At 51.5% G+C, this 24,148-nt stretch overlaps 2 protein-coding genes across 2 annotated transcripts in view; one reads left to right on the top strand and one right to left on the bottom strand.

Annotated features, from left to right (window-relative positions):
• The window catches only part of ttn.1 (titin, tandem duplicate 1), a 125,802-nt gene extending 107,213 nt beyond the window's left edge, over window positions 1-18,589 (top strand). The window contains 24 exon segments of the mRNA XM_088414990.1: window positions 12-2,078; window positions 2,175-2,477; window positions 2,554-2,859; window positions 2,998-3,288; window positions 3,372-3,671; window positions 3,903-4,208; window positions 4,350-4,652; window positions 4,822-5,103; window positions 5,211-5,804; window positions 5,930-6,217; window positions 6,758-7,057; window positions 7,161-7,463; window positions 7,588-7,890; window positions 7,994-8,578; window positions 8,664-8,966; window positions 9,147-9,446; window positions 9,560-10,135; window positions 10,238-10,543; window positions 10,662-11,267; window positions 11,360-16,224; window positions 16,495-16,698; window positions 16,772-16,925; window positions 16,994-17,227; window positions 17,373-18,589. Coding sequence (XP_088271116.1) covers window positions 12-2,078; window positions 2,175-2,477; window positions 2,554-2,859; window positions 2,998-3,288; window positions 3,372-3,671; window positions 3,903-4,208; window positions 4,350-4,652; window positions 4,822-5,103; window positions 5,211-5,804; window positions 5,930-6,217; window positions 6,758-7,057; window positions 7,161-7,463; window positions 7,588-7,890; window positions 7,994-8,578; window positions 8,664-8,966; window positions 9,147-9,446; window positions 9,560-10,135; window positions 10,238-10,543; window positions 10,662-11,267; window positions 11,360-16,224; window positions 16,495-16,698; window positions 16,772-16,925; window positions 16,994-17,227; window positions 17,373-17,602 — 14,309 coding nt within the window. The 3' untranslated portion in view covers window positions 17,603-18,589.
• A 3,054-nt stretch (window positions 18,590-21,643) lies between these two features.
• The window catches only part of LOC148423278 (uncharacterized), a 2,742-nt gene continuing 237 nt past the window's right edge, over window positions 21,644-24,148 (bottom strand). The window contains exon 1 of the mRNA XM_088415469.1: window positions 21,644-24,148. This exon is cut by the window's right edge and continues 237 nt beyond it. Within this exon, the coding sequence (XP_088271595.1) occupies window positions 22,111-24,148 (2,038 nt within the window). The 3' untranslated portion in view covers window positions 21,644-22,110.

Genomic DNA, 24,148 nt, shown 5'->3' with positions numbered 1-24,148 from the left:
TTTCTTCCTAGCTGCCCCCGATTCTCCAGGCACCCCCGATGCTACTGAGGTCACAGGGGAAAGCATAACTTTGGCCTGGACTCCTCCAACGTCTGATGGAGGGAACCCCATCCAGTGCTATATTTTGGAAAGACGGGAGAAGAAGACTGTCCGATTCTACAAGGTGCTTTCAAAGAAGCCAATCACCGAATGTGCTCACAAGGTTTCTCATCTCACCGAAGATATGGAGTATGAGTTCCGGGTCATGGCGGTGAACGACGCCGGCGTTGGATCCCCGAGCAATATCTCCTTGCCCATTAAAGCAGTCGAACCTAAGGATATCCCCTGCGCGCCATCTGTGGTTCTTGTGTCCGACTCCACAAATACCTCTATCAGTCTAGAATGGACCAAGCCTGCAGACGACGGTGGCTCCGACATCCTGGGCTACATTGTCGAGATGCTAAAGGGTGACGAGCTTGACTGGAACAGAGTAAATGTGGAGCTAGTGGCAGGAACGGAGTACACAGTGACAGGTCTCCATACAGGCGTCGAGTACAGCTTCCGTATCGCTGCCGTAAATCAAGTGGGAAGAGGTGAGGACAAGGCCACTCTAGAGCCAGTTCAGGCTATTGAGAGACACACACCACCACAGGTGGACATTGACGCCACCTTCAAGCAAACGCATATCGTCAAAGCTGGAGAATCGGTGAAACTAAGCGTCCAATTCAGGGGAAAGCCGGTGCCTGTTGCCACCTGGCTGAAAGAGGAAGGAGAACTGGGTGCGATGTCAGAAGTCACAAGTGTGGAAGGCAGCAGTACTCTACACATTGAAAACTGCTCACGGAACGATTCGGGCAAATACACTGTGAACCTGGAGAACAGCAGTGGGAGCAAGGCCATTACTTTCACTGTGAAAGTAATGGACACCCCTGGAGCGCCTCAGGCTTTAGCCTTCCAAGAGGTGTCCAGAGGCTCAGTCACACTTGCTTGGCAGCCTCCGCTTAATGACGGTGGAGCGCGAATCCACCACTATATCGTGGAGAGGCGCGAGGCGACTCGTCGCACCTGGCAACAGTCCGGGGGCAAATGCCATCAAAATGTCATGAAAATACAGGACCTCCTGGAGGGAGTGCCGTACTTCTTCAGGGTCTCTGCAGAGAACCAGCATGGTGTCGGCGAGGCGTTGGAGATGACAGAGCCTGTCCTTGCCACGGCCGAGCCAGCGCCCCCAAAGAGACTGGACATTGTGGACACGACGGACAGCTCGGTGTCTCTGAGCTGGCTGAAGCCGGAGCACGACGGCGGGAGCCGGGTCCAGGGTTACATCATTGAAGCTAGGCCGAGGGGGACAGATAAATGGGTTGTGGTGGGTAACACTAAGAACCTCTACCACACGGTGGAAAAGCTCAACAAGGGCGACGAATATCACTTCCGTGTAAAAGCCAAGAATGAGTCTGGCCTCAGCAGACCTAGGGAAACTCCGGCCCCGGTGTTAGTCCAAGAGCCTCAGATTGAACCGGCTGCCGATCTCAGCGAGATCACCAATCAGCTGATCACATGCAGGTCTGGCAGCATATTCACAATTGACGTTCCTATTAGTGGCAGACCTGCTCCCAAAGTAACCTGGAGGTTGGAGGAGATGAGGCTCAAGAACTCTGAAAGAGTTTCCATCAAAGTAGCTAAAGACAGAACAAGCATAACTGTCAAGGATGCAATGAGGGGCGACGGTGGAAAGTACTACCTGACCCTGGAGAACGTTGCCGGAACCAAGACGTTCACTATCGACGTGAACGTCATAGGCCGACCCAATCCCCCGATGGGGCCCGTTGAAATTTCAAACGTCACCTCAGAATCCTGCGTCGTCAACTGGGATGCGCCGGAGGACGACGGAGGCACCGACATCACCAACTACATTGTGGAGAAGCGTGAATCTGGTTCCACTGCCTGGCAGCTGATCAATTCCAGTGTCAAGCGCACGTCTCTCCACGTCAGTCATCTGACCAAGTACATGCAGTACACCTTCAGGGTCTCTGCCGAGAACAGATTCGGTGTAAGCAAACCGACCGAGTCTGACACCGTCGTTGCAGAGCATCCTTACAGTAAGTACGCTACTGATTTTTTGAACGGCTAAGATTTTTTTGATGAATAAAATAATCCTGAATCAATGATGAACATTACACGTTTGACCATCGTAGCTCCTCCCGGACCCCCGACGAGGCCATCCGTCTTCAATATCTCTGCCAACTCAATGACCTTGAAGTGGGAGGAGCCCTATCACGATGGCGGCAGCAAGGTGACAGGGTACTGGATTGAGAAGAAAGAGAGAAATAATATCCTTTGGGTACGGGAGAACAAGATCCCATGCTTTGAGTGCTTCCATAAGGCGGAGGACCTTGTTGAAGGTCTCGAGTACCAGTTCCGTGTTTATGCCATGAACAGTGCCGGCCTGAGCAAGGCCAGTGAAGCCTCCAAAGGAGCTATCGCCCAAAACCCCGTTGGTGAGTATCGCTTGCCCCGCAGACGCGAATCACTTCCGGCCCGTGGACTAACGCAAGTCACCACTTCTGTTTTTAGAGCCGCCGAGTAAGCCAGAAGTGACAAAGGTAACCAGGACCACCGTGTCGCTCAAGTGGTTGCCTCCGCTTTATGACGGCGGCAGTCCAATTGTAGGATACGTTATTGAACGAAAACCGTACACACCGACCGGGGAGGGCCGCTGGCTAAAGTGTAACTACACCAACGTCACGGATACGTTCTTCACCGTGACCGCCCTGGGAGAAGGGGAACCCTATGAGTTCCGCGTCATTGCCAAAAATGCCAACCAAGTCTTCAGCACCCCGTCAGGTTCCACCGGCTCTGTGCAGTGCAAGACTGACTTTGGTAATGTCTTTTCATATATTTGCGATAAAATACACGACGCAAATTGGCAAAAGAATGGGTGTCACGGTTGTGGCACAATACCCGGGCTGACGGCACAGATGCAACCCACGTGAACAGTATGTTTGTTTGCCATGACAGAACCTCCAAAGGCTCAGCTGGACGGCAAACTCCTGACTGATGTTGTTACGGTGAGAGCGGGTTCAGATCTGGTTCTGGACGCCGCAGTGGGTGGCAGGCCTGACCCAAAAGCTTCCTGGTCCAAGGGCAACAGAGAGCTGGAGTTATGCGAGAAGTACCACTTGCAATACACGTCCAACCGGGCGATGGCCATCATCAAATTCTGCGACAGAGATGATTCCGGAAAGTATGTTCTCACTGTTCGGAACGTGAGTGGGACAAAGACCGCCGAAGTCAACGTTAAAGTACTTGGTGAGTCGGTGCGCATTCTATTTGTCATCAAAATCCTCGTTCGACGAGAAGACGATTAACAACGCCGTGAATGATGTTACCAGACACCCCGGGAATGTGTGAAGGCAGCATCGAGATCAGCAGGATAACAGAGGAGTCATGCACATTGAGCTGGAAGCCTCCTTTGGAGGACGGGGGTGACGCAGTGTCCCACTACCTCGTGGAAAGAAGGGACACCAACAGACTTAACTGGGTTTTCATGCATGCCGAGTGCAAGGAGACGACCTGTAGCATCACCGGCCTTTTCAAGAACACAGAATACTTGTTTAGGGTTCGTGGAGTCAACAAGTATGGCATTGGAGTCCCCCTTCTCTCGGAGCCCATGGTCGCCAGAAACACCTTCAGTGAGTGTCTGTACAATGTGCCATTGTCAAATGTGTGATGAACATTTCTTTTAATCTCATCGTTTGCCATTGGTTACTGCTTAAGATTTCTTTCAATGGACTTGATCGTAGCTTGCGGTGACCCGACGGCACGACTCTAGCTACGTTCCGATACGCCACTGTTATTAGCTTTACTATGAACACAGCCTGCCGAGGTTCTTGATTTAAACTTTAGAAAACCCCTTCTTACAGCTGTGCCGGGTCCACCGGGCGCACCTGAGATTCTGACGTCAGGAAAGGACTTTGCTACCATTGAGTGGCTGAAGCCTGAGAGTGATGGCGGCAGCCCACTGATCCACTATCTGGTTGAGAGGCGGGAGAAGAAGAGTGCCCGCTGGGTGAAGGTTAACAGGAGCGGTGCGCACCTCGACACGACACTGAAGGTGTCTGCTTTGACAGAAGGCAACATATACCAGTTCAGAGTGACGGCCATCAACAAGGCAGGAGAAAGTGAACCTAGCGAGGTTTCTCTCTATGTGGTCTGCAGAGAGCCAACATGTAAGTTCAGTTTGGTCCCAGTAGCCCGCCAAAGAATTAGTGAGTGAGGAAGTCAGTCAGTCGGCGCTGCACCAACTTTTCATCTGTGTAGTCTAGACCACCGCCGGCTGCTCTTAAAGCTCTACCTTCTCTCGTCTTTAGGCACCCCCTGCCCTCCATCCGTACCTCGTATCACTGACACCCACGCCGAGAGTATTAGCCTGGCCTGGTCTCGACCCGTGGAGGACGGAGGAGCCGATGTGCTGGGCTACCTACTGGAAATGCAGGAAGCTGGAACGACGGAGTGGACAAAGGCCCACGAGAAGACGCTGCGTACTACAGAACACACGGTCGCCGGACTTTGCCCAGGCAAAAAGTACCAGTTCAGAGTGGCCGGCATCAACATAAATGGCACCGGAGACTTCAGTGAGCGCTGTGCCGAAACAGAGCCAGTGGAGAGAATCGGTGAGTTGCCCATTTGATTATAATAACATTGATCATTTTGCCGCTGGGGGAAGAAAGCAAAGAAATGCAAATCTGCAAGCCCGTTGACTTTGGAGCAACTATTTGGCGTGAAGCTTTTTATCCGTAATGCAATTCAGCAACCTTATGCATCATTACCTTGACCCAACAGAAACACCTGACTTTGAGCTGCACGATGACCTGAAGAAGACCATCTGCCTGCGTGCTGGCGGTTCTCTGCGCCTCTTTGTAAACATCACCGGCCGTCCTGCTCCAACAATCACGTGGAGCAAGCCGGGCGTTGACCTGAACACCCGGGGCTTCATAGAGGTCACCCACAAGTCAACCACACTCATCATTGATAAGGTCCACCGATATGACGCAGGAAAATACACACTAGTGGCTGAGAACTCTGCTGGCAAACAGGAAGTCTCGATCCTTGTCAAAGTCTATGGTAAGCGGACAACCGTCTCATGAGTTCTTGTGGAGAGGCGTACGCGGCATTATTTTAACTATTTAGGAAAACTACTTCTGAACTTATTTTGTTGCTGTTGACCCTAGACACACCAGGACCCACTGGTCCAATCAAGATCAAGGAGCTGACCAAAGAATACGCCACCATCTCGTGGGACGCCCCAACTGTGGACGGCGGCGCACCGGTCAATAATTACATTATTGAGAGGCGCGAGGCCTCCATGAGAGCCTACAAGACTGTCACTTCCAAGTGCAGCAAAACATCCTTCAAGATCGACGGCCTCATTGAGGGCATGATGTACTACTTCCGAGTCCTACCCGAAAACATTTATGGCGTCGGCGAGCCTTGCGAGACACCGGACGTCGTCTTGGTCTGCGAGGTGCCTCACCCACCGCGCAAATTGGAAGTGATCGATGTCACGAAAAGCACCGTTTCCCTGGGCTGGGAGAAGCCAGAGCACGACGGGGGCAGCAGACTGACCGGATACGTCGTAGAGGCCTGCAAGTACGGTACAGACAAATGGATGAAGGTGGCCTCGCTCAAGCTGACTGACTTGGAGCACACAATCGAGAAGCTCAATGAGAACGAACAATACTTGTTCCGGATCAAAGCCGTCAATATTCGTGGCGCCAGTGAACCAAAGGAACTCGTTACACCTGTGACTGTACAGGAACAAAGAGGTGACAAGGATAACTCATTAATAGTTCTGTTTTTCTCGTCGAAGTCATGAAGACAAAGTGTATTTTTTTTGTTTTTTTTGTTAGTTTCTCGTTTTACGGCTAAACATTTATTTTCTACTCCCCAGTGATGCCCGCAGTGGATTTCACCCATCTGCCCCAGAGAACCGTGAACGTTCGGGCCGGTAAAACCCTGGAGCTGGACCTACCGATCATTGGCAGGCCACCCCCATCCTGCCTCTGGTTTTTGGGTGACAATAGGATAAAAATCACAAACCGTGTCAAGATCCAGAGCACTGGCAAGTTTTCCAAACTATCCGTGTCCGACACAACCATTGATGACACCGGAAGTTACGCTGTGGAGTTGAAGAACATTGTTGGTGTTACCACTGAGGTCATCAAGGTTGTCATTCTCTGTAAGGAAACCTCGCATTTGGGCTTTATGTTTGATTTGCTGATATGTGTTCAGTTGGAACTTGGACAGAGGTGGGTCGAGTAGCCCCAAATTGTTCTCACCCAAGAATACCGTCTGTTACTTCAGAACAACAGGGCTCGTGTATAAGACAAATTAATCAATTCCAACCTCATTGTCTGTAAAGGAAGACAAAATCAACGTCAGTACACATAAACGGTAGTCCTCCAAGTAATCACTTGAGTAGGCCTAAATAAACATTCTTTGAAATGACTCCTCAAGTACCGAGTAACTGCTGAGTAGTTTTGTTGTTTGCGGCCAATGGAGGAAGAGTTGGAGTTTCTTCCTGTACATGCCAGTAAAAGCACAAAGCACTACTTCACTACTATTGTGGCAAGGACAACTTCCCACAAAAATACTACTTGAATTTCTGAAATGGAATAAACCCACCTCTGGATACGGTAGCCATTTAACCTGATTTTGTTGAGCAAAAGAGCCGTGGTTGGAACGAGCTTTGCACTGATACAAGATGATATTCTCTTAGCTAAACCTGACGAGCCACATGGACCTATCAGATTTGATGAGATCGATGCCACCACAGTCACCTGTAGCTGGGATCCTCCCGCCAGGGACGGCGGAGCTCCCATCAGTGGCTACGTGGTGGAGCAAAGGGATGCCCACAGACCAGGCTGGGTGCCGGTTTCTGACTCGGTCAGCCGTCCCACCTTCAAATTTGAGAACCTGACTGAGGGGGATGAGTATGTCTTCCGCGCGGCTGCTGTGAATCGCTATGGCACCGGAGACTTCTTGCAGTCTGAAATTGTCACCTGTAGAAGCTTGAAAAGTAAGGGTTCGCAGTAAAGTAACCGCTTGCAGTTGGTGTCCCCATCAACATGTTCCCTCGTCACCCTTGGCAGAAGACTTACGTGTTGATCCTCCTTCCACAGATGTGTCCGGATCTCCTGGCCGACCAACCGTTTTCGATGTTTCACGTGACGGCATGACTGTTGCCTGGAACCCACCTGAAGAGGATGGCGGGCTGGAAGTTTCCGGTTATATCATTGAGCGCAAAGAAGTCAGGTCCGATAGATGGGTGCGTGCCAACAGGAATCCCGTCACAATGAATAGATACCGCTCGACGGAATTGATTGAAGGCCTGGAGTACGAACACAGAATTATTGCCATCAATGCCCGTGGAATGAGCAAACCGAGTTTGCCCTCCAAACCAGCTGTGGCGTCAGATCCCATTGGTGAGAAACCGTCAAAACTCCAACGAAATATTTTTTTATTTCCTGTATGAACAAGGTTTTGATTGATTTCTCATTAACAGCTGTGTCCTACAAAGCCTGAATTATATATTTGTGTTCTGGTCAGATCCGCCCGGTTGCCCACAGAATCCACGGATCACAGAAACCACCAAGTCATCTGTGTCACTGGCTTGGAGTCCCCCAGATGATGAGGGAGATGCCAGAGTGGACGGGTACCTCATTGAGATGCAGAAGGTGGACACCATGACTTGGCTCAAATGCAACACTACCCCGTCTCTGATCTGCGAGTACACATTGACCAACATGCCACAAGGGGAGGAGTTCAAATTCCGAGTGCTGGCGTGCAACGCAGGCGGCTCTGGCGAGCCCGCCGAGGTTCCCGGAACGGTCACGGTCACGGAGATGTTTGGTAAGGGCGCGCGCAAGAATGAACGCACAACGCGCAGTCGGCGTGCCCTTTTCCCAAACGTAAATGAAAAGTAACTGTTACCCTCTGTGCCCCGCTCCTACAGAATCACCCGATTGTGAACTTGAGCTGAAATACAAAGATGTGTACATAGTCCGTCATGGCGGAGTGGTCCGGCTCTCTCTCCCCATCAAGGGTAAACCTCGCCCTACCTGCTCGTGGTCAAAGGACGGCGGGTCAGTGTCAACCAAGGCCATGGTCGCTTACACTGAAGACACCAGCGAACTGGTGATCAAGGGTGCTGAGAGGAGCGACTCTGGTGTGTATGAGCTTCTGCTGGAAAACAAGGTTGGCAAGAAGAAGGCCCGAATCAAAGTCAACGTCATTGGCCGTCCAAGTGCTCCAGAAGGCCCATTGAAGTTTGAGGAAATCCAGGCCAACTCTGTTAAGGTGTCCTGGAAAGCGCCCACCGATGACGGAGGGGCAGAGTTACTCGGCTTCATCGTCGAAAGAAGAGAGGTTACCAGGAACGCGTGGTACACCGTGGACAGCAGGGTTACCGATAACCAATTGGTCGTCAAGGGCCTGAGCGAAGGCACAGAATATCACTTCAAGGTTACTGCTGAGAACTCGTTTGGCATCGGCCCATCTCTGAAGTCGTTGCAGCCGCTGGTGCCCATGACCCCGCTTTGTAAGTGTGCTCCGTTTTTCTGCCGCGCGCTAGAATTCGCTTGGCGAACCTTTGACAAGCCGGGAAACTCTTGTTCGCATAATAGGTCCTCCGGAGACCCCCAGCACACCGCCGGAGATTATGGATGTCACCAAAAGCTCCGTGGCGCTGGCATGGTCCAGACCGAAGGATGACGGAGGGTCCTCCGTCTTGGGTTACTTCATTGAGTACAAGGAGGTGTCTGCGGAGCAATGGTCTCGCCACCCCAACAGGGTTCCATCCACCATGTTCACCCTTACTGGACTCACAGCAGACGCAGACTACCACTTCCGCGTTTTGGCCGTCAATGAAATTGGCGCGAGCGAAGCTGGACCCGTATCAGACGCAGTCACATGCAAAGATCCGTTCGGTGAGTCGTTGCATATCTGAGGCAAGTCAGAAGCACAAATGGGCTGACTGACTGTGTGCCGCCTCGCATTCAAGGACACGCCCTATAATTTGTGTGGCGAATCCTCACCAACTCCCTCGCTTTTGCTGCAGGGGATGACAAAGACATCTGACGTTGTTTTTGCATGATTTCACCTTGCAGATAAGCCAAGTCAGCCTGGCGAAGTAGATACAGTGGCTGTGACCAACAACTTGATCACCATTCGCTGGCAAGCTCCAGAGTGCGACGGGGGAAAAGAGGTCCTGGGCTATTGGGTGGAATACAGGAAGTCCACCGAAAGCAGCTGGAAGAAATGCAACAAAGAGAGACTGAAAGCGCGGGAGTTCACCTTGCGCGGTCTGGCCGAAGCTACCGAATATGAGTTCAGAGTGTTTGCTGAGAACGAGACGGGAGTAAGCAGGCCTCGGCGGACAGCCGCGTGCATCAAGACCAAACTGAGCGGTGCGTATTCTGACTGCTGACATAAAAGTACCCGTTGTACGATTGGTGCAAAAGAGTGTGCCGCCCGGCAAGGTTTAACATGTCGTGCATTTCTGTGTTTGCCATTTGCGCAGTTGAGACAAAACCGAGCCTGAGAAAGGAAATGGATGAGGTCACAGAGAAGCTGGGACAGCCCGCTGTCATGAAGTGCCAGATTATCGGCAGGCCTGCTCCTGAGATCAGGTGGTACCACGCAGGCAAGGAGATTGTTGAGTCGCGCAAATACGAGATGAGCTCCGATGGCCGTAACCACTCCCTTTCCATCATGACGGATCAACAAGAGGATGAGGGAGAGTACACCTGCAGGGCTACCAATGATGCTGGAGAAGCAGAAACCACAGGCGTGCTTGTCCTTGAAGCTGCGCCGTCCTTCCACCCGGACTACCCGTTGAAGAGCACTTACTACGCCGGTCTGGGAACAACCCTACGCATCCACGCTGTGTACGTTGGGCGCCCACCGCCGAAGATTATGTGGCTCCAGGAAGCAAAGACCCTGGAGAACTCTGAGGACATCAGTATCGAGACCACAGAGCACTATACCCACCTCGTCATCAAGAATGTGCAGCGCAGAGTCCACGGAGGAAAATACAGGATCCGACTGCACAACCACTTTGGCAGGGCGGACACCGCCTTCAATGTCGAAATCTATGGTACGCTTCTGTCGTCACACTTGGGGGTCACCTTTGGCGAGACCCCCTTTTGCGATATCTAGTGAGACGAATCCGTAGACACATCAACCTGTTCTTTTGCAGACAAACCTGACATCCCTCAGGGTCCCATCATTCTGGAGGCCCTCCTGAAGAACTCGGTCATCATCAGCTGGAAGCCTCCAACGGATGACGGAGGCTGCATGATTACCAACTACATTGTGGAGAAGCGCGAGGACAAGGAAGAAAGCGAGTGGGAACTGGTATCATCTTCTATTAATGGCACATCCTGTCGCGTGCCCAACCTTACCGACAGCGCCGGGTACTTCTTCCGCGTATACGCCCAGAATCGCTACGGCAACAGCGACCCACTTGAACTCATCACGCCCATCCTCATCAAGAGCCAATTAGGTTTGTTCCATGCACGCTACAATATTCAGCAAAATTTGTGCAAAGGTACCCCTCATGCTGACAAAGCTTTTTTTCCTTTTTTTTTTTCCATTTTGTTTTGTTGTTTTGCGGCCCACAGAGAAACCATCACCGCCTCAAGCAATAATTGTATCTGGAATCACCAAGGACTCCTGTGTGGTTTCCTGGAAGCCTCCGTTCAGTGATGGCGGTTCCAAAATCAAGAGCTATTGCCTTGAGAAGAAGCAAAAGAAGGATAAGAAGGAATGGGGTGAATGGACGCCAGTGACCACAGATGAGATCAAACAGACGGTCTTTTCCGTCAAACGATTGTCAGAGGGCGTTGAACATGTGTTCCGGGTGAGGTGCGAGAACCTCGGAGGACGAAGCGACTACAGCGAAGAAAGCGCTTGCATTGTTCCCGCCACAGCTGTTGATGTTCGAGCGCCCGCATTCAAGGAGGAGCTGAGGAACATGAGTGTCAAACACAAGAGCAACGCTACACTTGTCTGCAAGATCACAGGTCAGCCAAAACCGGTGATCAAATGGTTCAGGCGAGGAAAGGAGATCCATTCGGATGGAAAGAAGATCAAGATTCAGGAATTTAAGGGAGGTTACCACCAGCTGGTTGTGGTCGAGGCTGACGAGGAAGACTCCACCGTGTACCAGGTCAGGGCCACCAACCAAGGGGGCTCCATCTGTGCGACAGTCTCCCTGGATGTCGAAAGTAAGAAAATCTGTCGATGCTGCACATACTGCTCTTAAATGCGTCGTTGGCTGTTCTCTTGACCATGCCCGCATGTTTTGCTCTGTTATCAGTTCCTGCAAAGATCCACCTTCCCAAGAATCTGAAGGACAAGGAAGCAATTCCTGCCCTGCGTGGGGAAATGGTCAACATTAAGATACCTTTTGGCGGCAAGCCCGACCCTGTCATCACTTGGCAGAAGGGACAGGATCTTATTGACAGCAATGGCCACTACCAGGTGATTGTCACGCGGTCCTTCACCTCTTTGGTTTTCCCCAACGGAGTGGAGAAGAAAGATGCAGGATTCTACATTGTCTGCGCTAAGAACAGATTTGGAATCGATCAGCAAACGGTTGAGCTGGATGTTGCAGATGTGCCCGATCCCCCGCGGGGCATTAAGGCCAGCGATGTCTCTCGAGACTCAGTGGCACTTAACTGGGTCGCCCCGGCAAACGACGGCGGCAGCAGGGTGATCAGTTACATTATAGAAAAGTGCCCCACCACAGCTGAGAGATGGGAGCGTGTGGCTCAGTCCCGTGACACCCGCTACACTGTGATTAATCTCTTTGGAGGAACAAGCTATCAGTTTAGAGTAATAGCTGAGAACAAGTTTGGACAAAGCGCGCCGTCTGAGACCAGCGGGCCTGTCGTAACAAAGGAAGACAAGTCCAGAGTTCTCCTCTATGATAGGGAGGTCGATGATACGGGGCGCGTTCCCAAGAGCAAATCCCCGCACTCCGACGCGAAGAACCTGCATAACAAATTTGCTATCGCAGAAGAACTGGGAAGAGGTCAGTTTAGCATCGTCCACCGCTGTGTGAACATCAGCTCTGAGAAGACCTACATGGCTAAATTTGTCAAAGTCAGGGGTGCAGACCAGGCCATCATCAAGAAGGAGATAGCGACACTGAACCTGGCCAAGCACGCAAATTTCCTCCTCCTCCACGAGTCGTTCGATAGCCCGGAGGAGCTGGTAATGATCTACGACTTCATCTCGGGCGTCGACATCTTTGAGCGTCTCAACACAGCAGAGTTTGAGCTCAGTGAGCGAGAGATTGCCAATTACATTCGTCAGATCTGCTCAGCTCTCGAGTTTCTGCACAGTCAGAGCTATGGGCATTTTGATATCAGGCCTGAGAACATCGTGTACACAACAAGAACTGGTTCCAATGTGAAAATCATTGAGTTGGGCCAGTGCAGACACCTGACGCCCGGAGACCAAATCAAGGTTCAGTACACCACCGCGGAGTATGCGGCCCCTGAGATCCACCAGTGTGACATGGTGAGCACTGTGACTGACATGTGGTCAGTCGGCGTCCTGGCCTATGTGCTCCTGTGTGGACTCAATCCATTCACCGCTGAAACCAACCAGCAGATGATTGACAACATTTCAAACGCGGCCTACAGCTATGACGACGAGTTCTTCAAGCAGGTCAGCGTTGAAGCGCTGGACTTCACGGACCGCTTGATGACAAAGGAACGCAAGCATCGTATGTCTGCCGCGGAGGCTCTTGTTCATCCATGGCTGTCCGCGCCTGTGGAAAACCTAAGCTCCAGAACCATCCAGAGTGGCAGACACAAGAGATACTACCAGACCATGGTGAGAAAAGAATGGAGCACCGTGGTGTCTGCCGCTCGCGTGGCCAGCGGTGGCTCAATTAGATCCCAGCGCGGCGTGCTCATTTCGAAGGTGAAAATTGCACCGTTTGAGCACGGACCGGTCGGAGGCCAGGTCGGGCACTCGGTGGCCAGCGAGGGCGATAGAGTGAAGTTCATTTGCAGCATCGACAACTACGACAGCACCACGGAAGTCACTTGGTATTGTGGGGTCAGGCAACTGGAGGCGAGCGACAAGTACACAATTGATTACGAGGACGGTCTGGCTGTGATCACAATCGCCGATGTGACGAGAGCCGACGACGGCACGTACAGATGCAAGGTTGTCAACGAGTATGGCGAGGATAGCGTCTACGCGGAGCTGTTTGTCAAAGGCGTTCGGTCCTACCGTGACTTCTTCACCACCCGGGTGGTCAAGAGGACAAAGCGTCGGATCGACACGGCCAGAATGCTTCAGAAGCCACCTGAGTTCACCTTTCCTTTGGTTAATCACACGGCATATGTCGGTGAGGACGTACGCTTCGGCGTTACCATCACTGTTCACCCCGAGCCCCGGGTCACGTGGCACAAATCCGGACAAAAGCTGATCCCTGGCGAGGATGACAAAAAGTACACCTTCATCAGTGATACGGGCCTGTATCAGCTTATGATCCATGGCGTTGACGACGATGATGACGCAGAGTACAGCGTCGTGGCCCGCAACAGGTACGGCGATGACAGCTGCAAGGCCCGTCTCACCGTGGTTCCTCGACCAAAACCGGCAGACCTCACCCTGAGGCCCATGTTCAAACGACTTCTTGCCAACGTCGAGTGCAGAGAGGGCCAGAATGTTCGCTTTGAAATTCGAGTTTCTGGCCACCCCACCTTGAGGTGGGAAAAGGACGGCACGCCCATAGCCTTTGGGCCATCAATAGAACTTGTCCACGAAGGTTTGGATTATTTCATTCTTCACGTGAGAGATACACTGCCCGAAGACTCTGGCGTCTACAGAGTGACCGCGACCAATTCTGCCGGATCTGCCAGTTGTCAGGCAACACTTAGGGTGGAACGTGTCGCCCACGTCAAGAGAGATTACGAGGCCAGCCAAAAGGAGCAGGAAAGCGTATTGCAAATGCAAGAAATGGACAAAAAAGTGAGGCTGCACCAAATTTTGTCAGACACCGTCGTTCTACCATTGCCTCCGGCAGCAGTGCAGGCCGTCAGAGAAGCGGCGACCATGTTCAAACCTGCCGTGGCGACGAAGAGAAGTGAAAGGTCTGAAGCTGAGCTACAGAAAGAAAAAGAGGAGAGAAAGAAGAGGGCCGATGAAAAAAGACTACGCATGCCATACGACGTTCCTGCACCGCGGGTCATGAACCCGGCTGTGCTCGAAGAAGACGTGGAGATCAAACACTTTCAGCCTCTCTCAGATATGAAGTGGTACAAGAAGATCAGGGATCAGTACGAATTCCCGGAGCCCATGGAAAAAATCAAGCAGAAGAGGATGAAACGTATTCGTCTCTCCAGGTGGGAACAGTTTTATGAGGTGCCTGTCAGAATCAAAGACCAATACAAGCCAAAGTGGCGCATTCCGTCCATGAGTCAGGATGATTTAGAGACGGTGAGGCCGTCGAGGCATCGCGCGGCTTCGCCGGAGTTGGACGTCTACCACAGGATCAGGAGGCGGTCGCTGGGCGACCTGTCGGATGAAGAGCTGCTACTACCGGTGAAGGAGTATCTGTCCATGAAGAGAACTGAGGAGGAGAGACTTCGACTGGAGGGTGAGCTGGAGCTCGGTTACTCTGCCTCTCTGCCCAGCCTCAGCCCTGTCCGCTTTGAGTTATCAGCACTGCGTCCTTTGTCGCCTGTAAGAGTTTGCAGCGACGAGGAGGAGGCAGAAGTCTCGCAAAGATACGATTCATACCGAATTCCTTCCAAATACGAAGCCGGCCCGAGCTTTGTCGAACTGCGGCAGCGCCATGACAAAGCCACCTACAGACCGCCTAGACAGAAGCAAAGAGTGCTCGAAGAGCGTGAGGACCAGGAGCTGCTGCGACCTCACATGACCACTCAGAGAATCTCAACTTACAAGAGTGAACTCCAGCGCATTGAAACTGAGGAGAAGACTCGAAGTTTGAAACGGGAGATGGTCGCCGCTGTCACAAGAGCTTCAGAGGGTAGTGAATCAGAGTATTTGACTATTTTCGCCTCCGAATATATTCCGAAACCCATCAAAAAGCTCCCGGTCCCCGAGCCAGAGATGAAAGGTTCGCCCTCAGAAAAGTTTGTCAAAAAGGAGGTGACTTTGCCGAGAGTGGATTTTCTGTCCAGGTACGAGGAGAGAAAGCAGACTCTCAGGTCAGAGCGGCGATCTGTGGAGAGAACATCCGAAGCCCCTTTCAGCCTCGACCACGTCCCGCGCATCAGCATACGATTGCGATCTCATCGCGTTGCCTTCGGCTCCAATGCCAGGTTCACCCTGAATGTCCAGGCTAAACCCGAGCCTGGAGTCAAGTGGTTCCACAACGGGAAAGAGATTCAACCGAGCAGCAAACATCACATCAGCAACAGTAGTGGACTTCTGATTCTCCAGATCAACAACTGTGTGACTGAAGATGCAGGGACATACTGCGTGGTCTGCAAGAACATCAAAGGAGAGACTTCAGACAGTGCCACGTTGGACGTGGCGGCAGAATTTGCTGCCTACTCTCCCACCCATCGGGACGAGGAATCGCCAACCTCCCAATTTCCAGACGTGAGCACAACTGAGGTGTACCACATCTCGGCGGTAGCAGCAGTCCAGGGAACAGTGACAAAAACCATTACCGTCATTGAAAAGGATGAGGTGAAGACCACGGTCCCCGCACAGATCCTCACCAAACCTCGGTCGATGACTGTTGAAGAGGGAGGCCTCGCCTCATTCTCCTGCGATGTGGATGGTGATCCAGCGCCTTTGATACTGTGGTTTCGCGAGGGGGCAGCCCTGGGCTCTTCTAGTCGTCACCACATTGTTTCTACAGTATCTAACTCCTCATTGGAAATTTCTACAGTTCAGGCGTCCGACGACGGAAGCTACGCTGTAACTGTGGAAAATGCTGGTGGCAAACAGGAAGCCTATTTCACCCTGACTGTTCGCAAGTCAGAGTCCAAGCAGAAAGTCGCGGCCTCTCCTAGAATCACCTCCCCCGAAGCCAAGTCCCCTGAGCCTGTCAAATCCCCGCAGAGGATCAAGTCTCCGCAGCCACTTAAATCCCCTCTGAGGGTCAAGTCGCCAGTCTCGCCCAAGTCCCCAACGGCAAAGTCCCCGCCTCCGTCTGTCAGGGAAGTCAAAATGAAGTCGCCAGTCTCACCAAAGTCCCCCACTGCAAAGTCCCCACCTCCATCTGTCAGGGAAGCCAGAGTGATGTCGCCAGTCTCGCCCAAGTCTCCCCCCACAAAGTCCCCGCCTCCGTCTGTCAAGGAAGCCAGAATGAAGTCACCAGTCTCCCCAAAGTCCCCCACCGCAAAGTCGCCGCCTCCATCTGTCAGGGAAGCTAGAGTGATGTCGCCAGCCTCGCCGAAGTCGCTCGCTGCCAAATCGCCCTCTCCGTCCGCCCATGAAATTCCGCCCGAGTCACCGAAGAGAGTCATGTCACCAACGGTGGGAAAGAAGTCCCCTTCTTCTGTTGACTCGGAGCAGCTCAGGTGTGGGACGCCACCTCACTTCCTGTTGCAACCCCGATCCCAAAATGTGCAAGAGGGGCGAAATGTCAAATTCACCTGCGAGATTGCGGGAGAGCCTTTCCCAGATGTGGAGTGGTTGAAAGACAACTTGACAGTGAGTAGCCGCGTATGTCTCTGCTTGAATTTTTATCTAAGGCAAATCTTCACTCGGACGTTTTCTGTGGCAGCTGTCGTCCACGTCCAACATTAGAATGAGCTGGACCAACAGCGTGTACACGCTGGAGATCCGTAAAGCAACCCTGGCAGACAGTGGCAAATACACCGTCAGAGCCAAAAACCAGCTTGGCCAGTGCTCCGCCACGTCCTCCCTCAACGTCATAGGTAAGTCATTAGAGCTTGAAAAAGATGTTCCAAAGTGTCAAGCAAACGCTGTCTTCGCATTCCAGCAGCCGACGCGGAGGAAGCAACACAACCAATGACGAGCGTGGAACAAGAAGCCGAAGCTTTCTGGGCCTCTTCGTCTCACGTGAAGGCATCCGCATCAATGCGGGCCGGTGCCTTCAGCGTCATCGAGAGCGCATCCGAGACCAGCCGTCAAATCGTGCAAACGAGCAGGAGGTCAGGTGCGGAAGCCGCTTCGTCCTCCTCCTTGCAGAGGACCCTCGTGACCGGCGAGCAAACAGGTGAGGCGGACGTTCAAGAGCCGAGCGCAGTCGGAGGGAGCCAAATCAGCTTTTGCAGTTTGCTCCTCCGCCGCGAATGAAAGTCGCGGTTAGGAAGTTGTGGCGAAGGATGCGACAGTGTCACTAAGATGGACGCTTTTCACAGGCACGCCACTCAGGACCACGGCTCTGCCCGAGAACATGAACCTCTTCTTCGGCGAACCGCCTACGACAATCGGGGCCTTCTGTGAGGAGCCCGCCCCGTCTGCGCAGTAGCTGCGCTCGGGGCGGACTCCTCCGGACGGGGACAAGCGTTGCGGGGTGGATGGCGCCGCCGATGCTCACAAGGCGGCGATCGAGCGACGCCGGCGCGTACGCGCTCTGCTTTTCCAATGAACTCGGCTCCGCTTTCGTAACCGTCGGCGTTCGGGTCCCATTGACGTAAAGGAGGTAGGGGAAAAATAAAAAGAAAAATATGTTTGAATCACAACATGGAGGTTTGTATCCCCACTTACACACCCAATTTCAGTAATGATTTGCTTCATTAATAACAGAAATTGACAGAATTTTCCTCTTGTAAATAGGAACTCCGTTTTTTTTTTTTTTGTTGTGTACCACACTTGGCGTTCAGTCAGCCCCACCCAAGTCTCTATTTGTTTTCCCATGTGATGAAACGTTTCCAGTGACATGTACATAATGTATATAGCCGGATGTGACGGTTATGGCAAATGTATGCATTATTATTTATGACTATAGAATGAAGTGAAGGAAGGAAAGCAAACGCCCCAAAGCGGGAGAAAGTTCCGCTCGGAACGAATACCCTGCAAAAGGCAGAAACCCACACGGTGCGCCTCAACGCTACGTTGACGTCTAAAGATTGCCTCGGCAGGTAGAGCGTCTCCCTGCCGACGTACACGGCAAAAAGTGAAGAAGTCTCCTTGTATTGGACACGCGTCACAATGACGATTTCCAGCGAACGTAAGACCCCGAGCGCCGCTTGCGTCACCCTCGCGTAGGCGGCGCACCGCGGTCTTGCGCTCGGACCGACTTGCGTCGTATTACCGATGGATTGGATGAGCGTCGGAGAGCGCGAGTGGCCTGCGCTCTTGCCTTTGACGTAGGAGCGCCGCTCCTGGCACAGGATGGTCCGTCGGGAACATCTCCCGGACGCAGAAGCTAGTCCCGGCGGACTCCAACGTGCCCGAGCGGCGCCGACTCTTGGAGGATTGCTCTGCAGCGTGTTTGAGTGTGTCGTAGCTTCTAGTCAGTGTTGACCTCTCTGCCACGGTGACGCCATCTGCCGTGGCGGACCTTGTTTTCTTTCATTTGTCCTCCTTGAGTGTGTTCCTGTTGTTGTTTTAATAAAGCATGTTTTCAGCACCACATCCTGGCCATTTATTCAGTCGTTTGTGCGCGCAATATTCACTGTCTGCCGGGGACCGGGGAAGACGATTTCCGTCGAAGTTTTGGGTGCGAGATCCGATCCAGATCTCACTTTCACACTCTCGCATCGCCGTAGCGTTCACGTTTCCTGAAAAAGCAGGAAGGGCGTATGCGGGTCGGGGGAAAATGTGCGCCGGGAGCTGGCAACTCTGGCGTTTCGCTGCTTCCGGCCCTCAATCCTACTGTTGTTGCGGCCGGCTGCCGGTCTTTTCACGCTGTAAAAAAGGAGGCATTTGCTCAATGCGACAAAGAAAACATCTTCAATGTCTGTCACTTTTTTTCTCCCTCGCCGCGTGTATCATGTAGTGTATACTGCTCAATAGTGGAATTGAAATGTACTGAAAATCTTTTGAACAACATCACAGAGAATCAAAAAAACCAACATACGTCCAAAGGCCCTAACAATTTTACCACAAAATCTGATTTGTCCAGCAGCCGACCTCGGGCGTTCCACCATTTTCCTTACTGGGCATATTTAAAAACGGATGCCGCATTGGAAGAACTCAAGCTTTAATTATAATTATTTGTAAATATAACAGGGATTTTCACAAGGATCTTCAAGCCGTTAATCCATGTGCCCATAGTCTCGCCAAATCTGACCAACGCAACGAAATGGCCAAATATTCGTCATCCCTGAGAAGGTTAACACAAATGCGTGGCGAGTCGAGTGAAAAGACACGTCTTGTTGGATCCCTCACATTTTAATTTTAGTTTTGAGTATGGGCCCAGTCGAATAATGCTGTATTGTTTACATACCTTTGTGAAAGATTCCTTCGGGTTCAGGTACCAGCCGGGAACACGCATGCGCACGTTCATCGCGAGTTTGGGTTAGGAAGGGAAAAGATCCCACCCCCAACGGAAGATTTCCTCCGTCGGAGTGAGGTAAGTGCGCAGTCCTGCCACTGGTTCCTCCCCCATGGTCCTCAAGCACTCTCTCTTCCTTAATGTAATTCTCCTTTCCATCTTGGTTTTCTTCTTTTCTTCTATCTTAGGGCTAGGGTTAGGGTTAGGGTTAGGGTTAGGTTAGTAGGGTTAGGGTTAGGTTTTTGCAAAGACTAGAGCGAGATCCGGGTCTCCCCGAATCCCGATATGCACTCTCCGCTTCCGGGGGATCATAGGAATTTCACGCCAATCACCATAACAACCCACCTGAAGCCAGGGGGTCGCCCTGTGTCCGGCCTTTGGTGTCTTTCTCCGACAGTGGGGTTCCTCCCATTCTTCGTAATAAACGGGAGTGCCCGGGGTCTGTTTGGCTCGGTCTTCTTTTAGATTTCACCATTTTAGCCGAGATCCGGTCTTGGGACCTTCAGACAATGTTGGTTCCTCCGGTGGCTGTTTCATCTCTTTCATCAGTTGCCTCGTGTGTGCGTCGTCATCCTTCTTTTGCAGACGATTGCTGTTTTCTCCTCCTCCATTTCTCATCATCTCCGCACGTTGTCTTTCCCTGATTTTGGGTATCCGTTAAGGAATTTTGTCATTGTGGTCGTCCCTTAAAATTTCATCTTCCTTGATATTCCCAATTTTCATCCCTTCTCCACAAGGAAAATGGAGATCGAGATTACGGGTTGGTTTTAGGGTAACAACCCGAGGTCGGGGTCAGGACTGAAGGTGGAAAGTGAGGTCAAGATACAGTGAGTTGGTGATAGGAGAAGAGAAAGAGAAGAGGGAAGGAGAGAAGAAAGAAGACGAGAGAGAGGGAGAGAAAAAAAGGAGAGAGAGAGAGAAAGAGAGAGAGAGAGAGAGGGGAAACAAGAGGGGGGGGGTTTGTTCGTTGTTTTGTTGGTTTTGTTCATTATGTTCAAAAATGGCGAACCGATTTTATTTTCCTTGATGTATTATTCATGAAAAATTCAACCATATTTTTATTTATTAATTCTTTGATTATATGTTTATTTATTTATTTATTTATTTATTTATTTTTGTACTAATATATTTCTACATACCTATATTTATCTATTCATTTATTAATTAATTTATTTATTTAATTAGTATTTCAATATTAAATGGAAAGTTGAAAACAGTTTGTATTGTTCAGGTTGGGATTTAGGTTTGGTCTAATGGTTGAGATTAGGGTTAGGGTTAGGGTTTTTGGGAAAGGATCCGAGTTGAGGCCGAAGCCCTACCTCGTAGCGCACGCTCCACACTGGGAACGCATCAGACCCCCCGCTGGTCATCATTCAACCCCAAGGGGCACCCCGCGTTGGGGCCTTCGGAGCCTCTACCCATCGTCCCTCTCAGACGAGGACTTGAGGACTGTGTGAGTCGGAGGATTTTGTAGGCTCGGCGCAGGCATCTAGTTTCGCCCGCCGGGTCAACTTTTCAGGTCGCCCATGCCCTTCTCATGTCCGGTTGGGAGGACAGTGGCTCGGTCCCTTTCGGTCCCCCGTTCGCCCACCGTCCCCCTCCGGTTCAGGGTGTGGAGCGCCTTGCGGCGAGTCGGTCATCCGTCTGGTGGATTACTGACCGTCCTCCAACCGCCGTGACCTCTCTCCGGCCATGTCCTCTTCCACTCCGGGATCCCTGGGGTCCAGGATCTGGGGTTTGGGTCGGGGAACGATTCTCCCTCGACCCGAAGCCAAGTCGTCTTCTGTCCTCCCAGCATCTCGTCTTCTTCGGGCCGTCGCAGTGTTGAGTGGTTGAGGGGTTGGGGTAAGGAATAGAAATCAGGTGAGGGGATAGGAATCCAGAAATCAAGAAAAGTGGTTGTGGTTAGGGACAGGGGTTAGAGTCAGACATTAGGAAGAGAGGTTGTGGTTAGGGTAAGAGATAGGGATAGGAGTTATAGTCAAGGAATAGCGGTAGGGTTAGGGTTAGGGTTAGGGTTAGGGTTAGGGTTAGGGTTAGGGTTAGGGTTAGGGTTAGGGTTAGGGTTAGGGTTAGGGTTAGGGTTAGGGTTAGGGTTAGGGTTAGGGTTAGGGTTAGGGTTAGGGTTAGGGTTAGGGTTAGGGTTAGGGTTAGGGTTAGGGTTAGGGTTAGGGTTAGGGTTAGGGTTAGGGTTAGGGTTAGGGTTAGGGTTAGGGTTAGGGTTAGGGTTAGGGTTAGTATAGAGATCCGGTAGCGGCCCGGTTGGCTCCCCTCATAGAGGGGGTCCCCCCGGGGGAGATCCGCTCCGTTGTGCACTCGCCACACTGGGTGCCACCCATTTCCCGAAAGCCGAACAAGCCATGTCTCGATTATTTCTGCTTTTTTTCTCTCTCTACTATTGCCTCTGTGCATGCCTGGCGACTTTTGCCGTCAATTAATTTAGTCCCGTTTTTTGTCTTGCAGGTTCAGCGAGTGCCACATCAGACGACGTAATCCTACTTTTAGCCTGCTGAATTAGCGGTGCTATTCCCCCACACATTTTGGTTGTCCAGTCAGAACAGTTCAGTGGATGGCCTGTTCTAATGAACGGCCGCGCATCCTCATCATAAATCTGTCTGATCCCTTGTTGGTGGGGGAGCGTTCGTTGTCAACTTGCGTCACGTGTTTAAGCCAAATGGGTACTGTGTGCCCAGCCGAATTTGCCACTCCGTGGCCACACGTTTGCGTTCGGTTTGGTTCCATAGTGGGCCTATTTGTAATGATCTACATTCAAGGTGGCTCATTTTATGTAATTTATAATGATGCACCACTCGTGAGATCGTCGCGTTGGAATCGCCTGTCACGTGATCACGAAGTTTGTCTACCTCCTGTTGCACCGTTCCGCTCGTGTCACCTACATACATGATCCCGCAGAGGGCGCAATGTAGTAAGTATACACAATTTGGACGAGCAGGGTCGCGTACTGGTGGGATTTTAATTACGCGTCTCGTGCGGCCGTGACGTAAGAAAATGAGGGGGCGGGAGCAGGGGATTGCCCCTTGCTCCTCCGAGTCCGTCAAGCTCGGCAAAATGCCGCTGACCAAAAGATCACCCAAATTGGGGTTCTTTCGATACGCGGCAATTACCGGTCGGTTCTCGAAGCCCCTCTGGGTTCTCAAATAACCCTTAAAATTTAGTTTACAATTGACCGCTAGTCGGACGCTCTGTTTTGAGTATGTCACCACCAGCGGGGTGCATTCGCCCTCTCCGCGTCGTTCCTGTGGTTCAGGTTCCCGGAAGGATCGTCGGGCTTTGCGCAGCTCACTCCTACTGTATCCCCGGCGTCGTAGGACTGTAAACAAAGTAGAAGTGGCCTCCCGGAAATCCTCCCGTCGGCTGCAGATTCGCGAAAATCTTAACAATTGGGATTTAATGATGCCAGCGAAGGTATGACGTGGATGCAAGCTTGTTCGCCATAACAATGCGTGTGTATCCGTCTCCTTAAAGTGCACCTTAAAATCCAATGTTAACGTATTAGCGAAATCTGGGCCTTTGAAAGTTGTGACGTCCAGAAAATCAACCCGGGTTCTGCTAATGTTAGCCTTGACCGAAATTGATTTATTTTGTGCATTCAAATGCGTTACGAATTTTTCAAAGTCTTCCTCAGAGGATGACCAGACGCCCCAAATGTCGTCTAGGAAGCGATAATAGTGCAGGGGACGCTGTGATGCTGAGGACAGCGCTTGCTCCTCCCACCATGCCATAAAGATGTTGGCATAGGAGGGCGCAAAGGCTTTGCCCATCGCTGTGCCGCATGTCTGCAAATAATATTGGGAGTCAAATACAAAGTCATTTCTCGTGAGATTGATTTCCAATAGCCTTAGCAGAGCATGATCTGGTCTCCGGCTGTCGGGAAACCGAGTCATCCATTCACTTACCGCTTTTAATCCTGTCGGTGTGTCAATATTTGTGTATAAGCTTTCCACATCCATTGTAAACAAAAATGCATCTCGCGGAATTTGTAGGTTTCGCATTTTACCGAGGAAATCATATGTATCCTTCAGGTAACTGGGATGCTTATTTGATAGCGGATTGAGGTGGAATTCCACAAAATTAGCGGATCTGTATGTTTCACTGTCGCAATCCGAGACAATGGGGCGGCCTGCCGGCATCCAATACGGGAAGCTCCATTTGTCGGGGGTCTTGTGTATTTTTGGGAGGAGATAAAAAATTCTCGGTCGCGGGTCTGAGCTTCCTCTGAGAAATTTCAGTTGTTTGGCTGAGATGAAGTTCGCCCGTTTCATCTCCTCCAAGATTTCCTCGATCATGGGAATTGTTTCCCAAAAGATCGGGGTCTGCAGTTTGCGATAATATTTTTTATCATTCAGTTGTCTAAGTGCCTCACGTATATAACGTTCTCGGTCCATGACAACTACGACAGCCCCTTTGTCCGCCGGTTTGATGACTATTCGTTTATCTTTGATTAAGTCAGTCAGCGCGGTTTGTTCGGATTTCGTCAAGTTGGGTTTGTCCGTTTTGTTCCAATTGATTTCTTTAAAGGCCCTCCAGTCGGCCCGGATGACGGCCTTAATCGCCGCTGGCAGCATTGTTTCAGTCGGATTCCATTCTGATGGGGCCGTGAATGGAATGGCCCGTCGCTGTCCGCGGTTCTGAAAAATTGCTGTAAGGCTAAGGCGTCTATGATATGCTTGTAAA

The sequence above is a fragment of the Hippichthys cyanospilos genome, chromosome 5 (genome assembly GCF_059441005.1).
Source record: "Hippichthys cyanospilos isolate Australia breed blue-spotted pipefish chromosome 5, RoL_Hcya_1.0, whole genome shotgun sequence".
NCBI classification, from domain to species: domain Eukaryota; kingdom Metazoa; phylum Chordata; class Actinopteri; order Syngnathiformes; family Syngnathidae; genus Hippichthys; species Hippichthys cyanospilos.
The sequence above is the reverse complement of the archived record's forward strand: the minus strand, read 5'-3'. Positions and strand labels throughout refer to the sequence as shown.